Source organism: Cynara cardunculus (assembly GCF_001531365.2).
Source record: "Cynara cardunculus var. scolymus isolate 2C chromosome LG 2, CcrdV1, whole genome shotgun sequence".
In the NCBI taxonomy this organism is placed as follows: Eukaryota; Viridiplantae; Streptophyta; class Magnoliopsida; order Asterales; family Asteraceae; genus Cynara; species Cynara cardunculus.
Window position 1 is genome coordinate 14,839,615 of NC_037529.1, and position 10,077 is coordinate 14,849,691.

Sequence of the window (10,077 nt, forward strand, 5' to 3'; positions counted from 1 at the left end):
AATAAATTTTATTAATAAATTTTTTAAATGTAAGTATTTTTTTTTGATATATTTGTTTTATTTTATATAATGTAAGTATTTTTTTGGTTCAAAAAATGTTTAGGTCCTTTATCACTCAAAAACATAATGTTTATTGGCCTTTTTTAGTGTTTTTTTCAAAAATCTTTTTTGGCTTTTTATCAAAAATCTTTTTTAAATGTAATTTTTTTTTTGTAAATGTAAGTACTTTTTGTTATATTTGTTAATTTTATAGATTTAAATATTTTTTTATTCAAAAAATATTTAAGGACTTAATCGTTCAAAATATGAATGTTCATTGGGTTTTTTCATACTTTTTTCATTATTTTACCACATTAACCAGTTGTATAGATCATGAGGATGTATCTGACAGGTTTTAGAAAGTCCAAAAAGTTATTTAACATGTTTTGGAATGCCTAAGGATTTATTTGTTCCAAAAAATTGTCCAAGAACTTAATCATTCCAAACATGAAAGTCCATTGGATTTTTTTAGACTTTTCCCTTTTTTTTATAAATTGCATTAAATACCAACCTATTTTTATAAATTTTCTTATTATAGTGTTTTTACTATTAGTTTTTCTTATTGTAAAAATATATTTTAAAATATTTTTTATTAGGGTATCCTACTTTTAAAAACTTACCCATTATAGCATTTGGTAACTTTTTAAATTAAATTTACCATTATACCAGTTTTCTTTGCTACTGCATCGTCCACATAGGTTACATAGTGCCAACATGATATTTTTTATTATAGCATTTTACTTTTAAAATTACATTATTATAACATCATCTATTTTTATTACAACATTATACCTTTAATTTTAATATTTTTATTATTTAAACATTCTAAATTTAATCAAATATATTTACTAAAAATTATAATATTAAATTGTATTGATGATGCTTGTATATGTTAGCTATTTTGATTTATTTGCAAGAGTTTCAAGAGAGGGTGTTTTTTTATTTAAAAAATATAATATTTACTTTAAGAAAACGCTTGCATAATGGTAAAAAAACAAAAAAGATTAAATTTCATGTACTATTTGATATATTATTGTAGATATGTTAATGCTAAAAAAATTATCGATTTGGGAGTCTTTTGTCTTCTATAATATGTCAAAAAACAAAATAAAAACGATACTGTAATCTCAAATAATATTTATTATAATTTTTAGTAAACATATTTGATTAAATTTACAATGTTTAAATGATAAAAATATTAAAATTAAAAGTACAATGCTGTAATAGAAATTGATGATGTTATAATAATCTTGAAAGTACAATGTTATAATAAGAAATGTCATGGCAATACTATCGTACATGTGGACAGCCTACGTGGACGATGTGGTGGCAAAGAAACCTGGTATAATCAGTAAATTTAATTTAAAAAGTTACTCAATGCTATAACGGGTATAAATTTTAAAGTGTGATGCCTTAATAAAAAACATTTCAAAAGTATATTATTGTAATAAGAAAAACTGAAAGTAGAATGATATAATAAGAAAATCTGTAAAAGTAGGTTACTATTTTACGCATTTTACTCATGTTTTTATCTTTAAAAATTAAGTTAATTAAGGTGGCGTTTAGTTCACAAAATGTTTTTAGATAGAATGAAATATGTTAAAGAAATTTGACTTTGAAGATATTAGAATGAAATGTTGTCATATTTGACCACATGTTTGATTGGTAGACATTGGGATGAAATTTGTTAAAAAATTAGAATATGTCTGTTTGGTTCACAGAATGTAGTTGTTGGATTGAAATGAAATGAAATTGGTAAATGGCCAAAATGCCTTTTTTTGAAAATTTTATTTTTTCAAAACTAAGAATACTTTAATAAAACAATTATTTAGTATGTAAACAATATAAAATACACAACCAAATATAACCATAAGCCAAACGACGTTACTAAATCAACAGTGGTCGGCGGTGGTTCAGATCGGTGGTGGTCTGTAATGGTTCAGATGACGATGGTCGGCAGTGGTTCAGATCGATTGTGGTCCGCGGTGGTTCAGATCAGTGGTGGCGACGGTTGTTCAAATCGTTGGTGGTCGGTGATGTCAAGCTGTGATTCAGATTGGTGGTAGTCGCCTGTGGTCGGTAATGGTTCAGATCGATAATGGTCCATGGTGGTTCGGATGGCGGTGATCGACGATGGTTCATTTCGGCGGTTGTCGACAGTGGTTCAGATTAGCGGTAGTTCGGATCGGTGGTGGTCGCCGGTGAATCAGATCGGTGGTAGTCGATGATGGCTTAGATGACGGTGGTCGATAGTGGTTCAGATAGCGGTGGTTAGCGGTGATTCAGATCGACGGTGGTCGAAGGTGTTCGACGATGGTCATGTTGGGTTTTATGAGATTAGGGTATATTGGGTTAAAAACATATTTGGTATTATAAAAAATAAAGAATATCATGTCATCGAAATATCATGTAGTTGTCAATGAATGTTAAAATTCATTTATTTGTGAAATTTCTAAGATTTGGAAGATTCCTTTCTTGAAAAAGAATGAATCAAACAAAGTAATGAAATTTGATCAATGGAATTCAACATTCCAATTCCATCATATTCCTTCAAAATATGCGAACCAAACACCCCCATAGTATTTAAATGTTTTATCTTAATTTATAATCTCATAATTAAATTTTGAAAATTACATTTTCAATTCTCATATCTTTTGACATTTTCTCTAAAGCTCCTAAAATTCTTTTAAGGGGTTAAATTATGAACTCAAATTTTTTGTCACATGCCAAAAACTTTATAACTATTAATGTTATAATCAGATTTTTGGACCAAATAAATAGCAAGATATCAAAAGGATTTTGTCAAATGAATACAAATAGTGTTAAGGTTTGTAGGAGTTAAGTAATCCATGTGATTCCCTGCTACCAAGAGATCCAATAGATTGAGTGGTTTGTTTCCGAAAATTGAAATATTGATGAAGTATTATCATGAAAGTGTAAACATATAAAAATCCAACATTGTTATGATGATGAAATTTCATGCATGATTATGATCCATAATTCATTGTTTTAGAAAATCATTAATTGTATATTATTTACGACATCTTGGACTCGGAAGGACTTGAATACCACCATAAGATAGGTTTGGAAAAACACAATCAAATATGTAAAAACCATCACACTCTATTGACCCTAAAAATCAACTTTTAATGTACAAATAAATACCTTCAAACTTTTTAGATGATACATCAGTCACAACTTTCACAGGGACCGTCAATTAAAACCCCCCAAGAATCGTAGAACGTCCCAAAAAGAAAAATCGAGAATATTAATTACCAAGTACTTCCCAAACTAATCATATACTGGAATGAAACTCACTTACACAATTACAAGAAGGTGACTGATTTCAACAAAGAAATGTCGTGTCTTGTACGTCTCAATCTTTGTGGCAAGAAAATCATAGAAGATAACATGATTCATAACATCCTTTCCATCTTTTATATATCAACAATCATACTAATGAACGGGTATAAACTCGAATATAACCTTTAGAACAAACTCATCAATCTACTGCATATGGTTGAGAGACATTACAAAGTTCTTTCAAATAACAACGCTAGAAGATCGTTTGTTTAAACCCTAGAAGTTTGCTATGTTATGAAGGCGAGACCAGTTTATAAGATTAAGGAAAATGCGTAATTTTAACATAGCAGATGAAAGCTTCAAGAGCAGGAAAGCGCAAAAAAATATGGAACAAGCGGCTCGATTTTTAATTAGCTTTCGGAACTATTTTACAAGATATAGCTTCCAATCATCAAACTATCCTAACACAAGTTGACATGTACAACTGAAATTCCCATGAAAATTCAGAAGAAGCAATCACACACGAACAATGAGATATCTCATGACAGCCATAATCAGAGTGTCGTTATGGTATTCTAAGGGTTCACATTTCTGCAGGTGATCTATGTCACTTAGAACATACCTGGAGGCTGCAGTAGCTTACTTTATTTCTGTGAACCATAAGGAAGATCGGGTCTTCTTGTCAGCACAATTCAAAGTTTGCGACCGCAGTTTAGCTGTTACAAAGACAAAATATGATATGAATTTGCTTCATTAAAATGGGCTATAATAAAAGATAAAGACTTCCGCTGCATGTATACCTATCATGCGCATAATGAGAAACTGAAGAAATTCAAAACACCGAAAAAGATAAAAAGAACAGGAACTGATGGAGGGCAAAGGAAAAAAAAACAAACCAAACAAACTCTATATATCCCAACGGAGGTAGGTTCTGGGGGTAGATGTGCACAGACGTTATCTCTGTCCCAAAAGATAGAGAGGTTGTTTCCAAGAAGACCACTGACTTGCAACAAACGTTTAGTAAAATATATGGAAAGCACAACTATAAGCCATGGATTTTGGAAAAAATATAAATTCTTTTGAAGACAGAACTAAAACAGAAAGCCAAGAGCCTACATAACTAAAAAGTACTTTGAAACTACTTATTTCTATCAAAAGGTACCAATCCTTCCCCCAACCACCCTCTATCATAAGATGGCTTCAAGTATGATGAATATTGGATAACAACTTCAGGTCAAGAGATCTCCAGTTTCACCTGCTATCAAGAACAATGACCGTGTAGTGCGTAGGGTGCCTTGTCAACTTTGCTGGGATTGCACAAAACCATATCAGCAACCATTTCAGCAGTTCCAAGGGCCTGTTGAAGACCGGAAAGATATTACATAGTATACATTTCACTATTTTTGTTAGCAAAAAGAACTAGTGCAAAATGATTTACGTGAATCTGTAGAAATTTTCAAATGAGCAGATCTCAAAGAAATAGTAATTTGTACAACAAAATCCATTTGTTTTTCATTGATTAACTTCTCAAATGAGCATTATGAGAATGAGCAGTTCTAGACAACTTATGATAATATAAATGTAAAAGGAATTATTATACTTGGCATTTCTGTCAAAAATTTTCACTCTTGTAAAACATAGTGTTACTTTTCATTTTTACAAGAATATGGTTTATTTGCAAAAAAAAAAAAAAAAAAAAAAAACAAGTTGATCACTCCTTTCTTTATGTGGGAAGTTTGGGAAAATCAACCCCTTTCTTTATGTTTCAAAAAAATACAAAGCCAAATAACGCAATCTACTAAAATCAACTTGTAGAAATGAGAAAAGTTGATGAGAGTTTTTTAACCTTTCAAGATATATTGTACTAACTAACAGCGAGTCCTTGAGAGTACTGAAAACATACCAAAGTCAATCCTTCTCCCTCATGGCCTGCAGCAAGGAATACATTTGACAATCCAGGAACAGGTCCAATCATAGGCTTTCCATCAGGCACTGAAACCAGCATAATATATCAGACTAGTAAATCAATTCATAATATTACAACCTTATGGTTGCCGTGCAGGTCCAATAACTTTAATCTTCAGCCAAATCACAGTGCATCTTACTGAAGGGTCTCAGTCCAACTCTGACTTCTCTGCTTTTCTCCAATTCTGTTAGTGACAATTCCCTTAAAGAAGGAAAGAACTCCCGTGCGCGCTCCCATATCCGATTAATGATGTGCTTGTCTATTTCTGTGCTGAACCCAACAAACTGCCGGCTACTTCCTGCTACAAATAAATCTTGTTAGATTATATATGTATATATATATATGTGTGTGTGTGTGTGTGTGTGTGTGTGTATTTATGCATAGTCTAGGGATTAGTTTTGTCATTATCTTAAAATCAATACAAGCTGAACAATACAAGAAAATGGCTGGCTTTTCCCCAAATTGTGTTCATCATCTTTACATTCTTCAATTGATTCTCAATCCATCCTCTAATCTAAACTTAAAATTGAAAGCTGAATGATTAATAAATTCATAGAACAAAAAATGATATCAGAAATTGATTGAAGCTGGCTACTGAAAGATGAAGAGGGAACAAAGACTTACCGAGTACAAGATTTCCCAGTGAATCCATTGTGGCAGTCATTGAAATAGATGAAGTTTCAGAATGATGATCAACTCCAGAATCTAGATTACTGGGTTGCAAAGTTGCATCTTGATGACCAATGTAGCCTACCTCCATTAGACCATGATTCATTTTGAAGGAATTGAAATTCTCTATTACTAGGAGGTGACCCTGTTGGTAATGAAGAAGAAAATCCATTAAATGTATCCTTCGACTTTAAAGAACATTTCTTTTCCAATTTCCAAGGCAGAGTTCATTCTACAAGATATAGACATATTTTTCTATCAGACCCCACAAATATAATAAAAGATCTTATAGTGAAATTTGCTGTACAGATGGAAAATTCATAGCTGCAGTTCTGTGAAAATCTGAGTTTCATTCTAACCTTTCGAGGCTTTACAGGGACATGCAATTCAATATCCAAATCCCTAGTTAGGTCTTGCATCAAAGACCCTGTCCAGCATCCAGTGGCAATTATTATGGCCTTCTTGCTATACAACAAATTTTTCGAAGTCTGAACAGCTTCAATCTTCCCATCACCAGACCTAAAAAAGAGTTGTCAAATGCAACAAGAAAGCCTTTACCCTTTTATAGATACAAGTTCCTCAACTTAACATCAGCAAAACATTTACCATGTTACCTTAACCAACCAGTCACCGGCTGATTATAATACTCCCCATATCTTCCTTCAATTGCATACTTCCTGTTCTCCTGCAGCACATTCTCAGTGATATTTTAGTAATTGAACTGCACTAAGCATTTGTTGAGCAATGTTTAACTTCATGTAAGTGAGTATGTGAAGCGATATTGACAGTTTGACATAACGAAGTTTTGAGTACCTTTTCAATATATGCAACTGAACGGCGAGCATCCAGTTGGTAATCATCTGGTAGAAAGGCTGCACAACCTTCTTCTCCAATCACAAGTGCAGGTTCTACTTCCATCAAATCAATGCTAGATAAGAGCTCTGCCTTGAGCCCAGCTTTAGATAGCTGATCTACCTTCCCTTTCAGTGCTGCCATATCCTGCGAGGTTTTACCAACCAACAAGCTTCCTGTTTATATGAATACCAGTCTCTTTATATTAGTGACCTTAACCTGTATTTCCTTGGCAAAAATTAGAATGAGTGGAATATAAGAGGGAACATAAGTAACTAAATTAATCAAGATTTTTCCTCCAAACACTTCGCAATAAACATATTTTAGCATTTCCATTAAACTCAATCTGACATCAAATAATCGATGTAAGCTTCTGTCAGATCTGAGGTCATATAATTCTTAATGAAAGACGCACATATTGCCATGTAAGAGAAAAGCAAGTTGTCATTCTGTTCCGTGAAAATTGCATTGTTCAACTCACAAGTGGTCAAATGCCTTCAATAATGAAAAAAATAGGGGAGGTCGTAGATCTTAATGAATTTATTTCCCAGTTATATCAACAATGAGCACGAAAGTAATTGTAGCTAGAAAAGTTCCCATCAAAGAAAATGACACAATTTTCTTGTAATAAAAGGAGTAGAAAAAGGATTTTATTTCTCCAACTTCTAAATTCTTACAGTATTGATGGGCAGTTTGGTTAATCTTTTTGTTATACTAATTTAACTTCTGGTGATCAGAGACATGATCAATCCAAGTCTCAGAATTTCCTCTTACACTCGTTAAGAGAAAATGTTTTTCATCTGAAACTTCATAAATCACACCTGATCAGCACATAATACATATTATGCATTCACGATGCTATCATTTCTCTATCTGGAACCTCTTATTACATAAAATAGTAACAATTCATATCAGTTGACCCCTCAGCCTCAGCTTAAGGTTATCTACATGATGTGAACTTGCAGGACTTTTATGGTGTCAAACAAACAGGTCATGAAGGTAATAAATAAGAAATGTTTGTAAGATTCAGGTTCAGACATCAAGTATATCTTATATGGGGCCTCATGCCCTCTTACACTGTATTTGTGGTCAAAGATGTACTGGTAAAGACCAAGGAAGGAATGACGATTCATGCTGAAAGCTAATAAACAGCAGCAACAGGTGGGAAATGTTGAAATTTTTATCTGGAAACTACAGTAGATTATAATGCATTCTAGGATGAAGGAATGTGGTTAAGTCGATCAGTTGGCTGCATTCAGATATCAACTGATATACTAAATCAAGTGTTCAGGCAAGATGATATCATGTCATTAATCAAAGCAGTAAAGTTGATTTCCTTCGGCTCAACGAAACACTAGCTTCCAGATAAGAATAGTTCACTTTCACTAGAAATAGAATTCTGGCTGATAAACATATATTTGGATGCAAATATACATGTATTTATGTATTCAAAACTAAGGAAAAGGAACAAACAGAAAAACAAAATTGATATGAAAGTGAAAGTGAAAGGAATAGAAAGATAGAAGAAAAATAAAAAAGAATTTATTTGCAGCATGAACTTAATATGTATTTTATACCTGTCTTCCTCCAGCCAAGAACCTCTTGAGGATCCATTCCCTGATGCTTAATATCCTCTGCAAACTTCTCCCACAGTTCACGGCTTCTCATTGCTAACTCCCATTTCTCACTTCCTGGAACCTTATGTACCATCCATATATAGCCCTGTCCTAAAACCAATGCAAATGACACACAGAAGGATGATGAGATCCTACAGTGAATTACGTGTTAGGAAGAAACTCTGTGGCTAAGACATTGTTATTCCAACATGCACTTAAATTCATATCATTCTTTCTATAAGTTTCCCAACCACAGTATTCGAAATGCTTAACATCCCAACTCCATCACCGCATTATCGTCATTACTGGTTATTTAAATAAAAAAAATTCAAAAACAGTGTGATCATGTGAAATCGTAATAAAGGAAATGACATTAAATAATGAAGCAAAGTTACCATGGAATTGGAAATTGGAAAAAGTAGCATAAAACTTTTATAGAAACTTTGGGAATCATTCAGCTAGTCTTCCACAAAAGCTACAACAATTGAAGCAATTAAATTTCCAGTTTGTGTGAATCGGTGCGGTGGATGTTTAGGGTTATCATATTCATTTGATAATGAAAATTGAAACTGCAGATTCTTAAATGTTTTATTTCTATGAAAATTCTAAAAACAAGCAGCTCATTCCAAGCTCAGTGAGTTGACTCTTTACTGTAATAAGTGCTCTTGACTGTAATAAGTACTCTTGACTGTAATAATTGAACCAAATTCTACTAATAGATCCGTATTTATTGACGACCAACAATATCAGAAAGCAGAAAAACAAATGTATAAAATCAAAAACGCTTAAAAATATATGATTTGATTCCATAAATCATGGAGGAGTTGATGCACCTGCACCAGTAGCACCGGAACAAGGGACGGCAGCGTCAACCACGGCGACAGACAACTCCGATCCAATTAGAAGCTGTCGGGCGATACTCAATCCAATTATTCCAGCGCCAACTACAACGACATCATATGAGTGCAAAGCAGGAGACATTGATGACATCCGGACGACGGCTACTTTGTTTTTCCGATTCTTCTCCAGTGACGCTGATAAGGAACTTTTTGCGGGCAAATGGATGCCAGAAACACCTGAAACGACAACAACACGACGGGGCAACTGCATCCGAGGGGAGAAAATGGTAGCATTGATTCGGCAATCAGGGTTAGGTGAAAGAGAAAGCGAAGCCATTTTTTTAAGTTTTCTTTGTTGGTAATTGTTTATTCCGGTGGGTTGACTTTCTGCCGCCTCCGGTTAACTTCCGATACTGCAAACGACGATCCCTTTCAAAGGGAATAACCAGCGAACCGAAGGTCAATAACAGGTATAGACCATGTCATCTATTTCATTCACATTTTTTTTATTAAAGAGGATATCCATCTCGTTATTGAGAGCTGATTAATCCAGGACGACCATCTGCCTTGCAGATAGTCTGGAATCATCGGATTTGAACCTCCGTAGTCATAAGAGGATTTTTATTTCATTCACATTGTCAATAACAGGTATAGACCATGTCATCTATTTTGGTGATTTTCACCAACCATGTATTTTTTTATCTTCTCTTGGTTCATTATACTTTACTCTATGATTTGTTTCTTAAAGTTTCTAGCATGTCGACTCCACGACATAATAAAATTTTAGATTTGA

At 33.1% G+C, this 10,077-nt stretch overlaps 1 protein-coding gene across 1 annotated transcript; it reads right to left on the reverse strand.

The window, feature by feature from the left end:
* Positions 1 to 3,726: 3,726 nt before the first annotated feature.
* On the reverse strand, positions 3,727 to 9,753 carry LOC112506927 (glycine oxidase). The gene is made up of 10 exons (XM_025111263.1): positions 9,279 to 9,753; positions 8,407 to 8,556; positions 6,791 to 7,005; positions 6,592 to 6,662; positions 6,337 to 6,496; positions 5,933 to 6,122; positions 5,448 to 5,606; positions 5,246 to 5,334; positions 4,598 to 4,699; positions 3,727 to 4,058 (listed from the first exon to the last, which is right to left on the reverse strand). The coding sequence occupies exons 1-9, from the start codon at positions 9,619 to 9,621 to the stop codon at positions 4,604 to 4,606; spliced, it is 1,473 nt and encodes a 490-aa protein (XP_024967031.1). The 5' UTR covers positions 9,622 to 9,753; the 3' UTR covers positions 3,727 to 4,058; positions 4,598 to 4,603.
* Positions 9,754 to 10,077: the final 324 nt, after the last annotated feature.

Coding starts and splice junctions, on each gene's coding strand:
- LOC112506927 (XM_025111263.1), bottom strand. CDS start 9,621: ATGGCTTCGCTTTCTCTTTCACCTAACCCTGATTGCCGAATCAATGCT. Junction 6,497..6,591: donor CCGGTGACTGGTTGGTTAAG/GTAACATGGTAA, acceptor ACTCTTTTTTAG/GTCTGGTGATGGGAAGATTG. Junction 5,607..5,932: donor ACTGGGAAATCTTGTACTCG/GTAAGTCTTTGT, acceptor TATTTGTAGCAG/GAAGTAGCCGGCAGTTTGTT.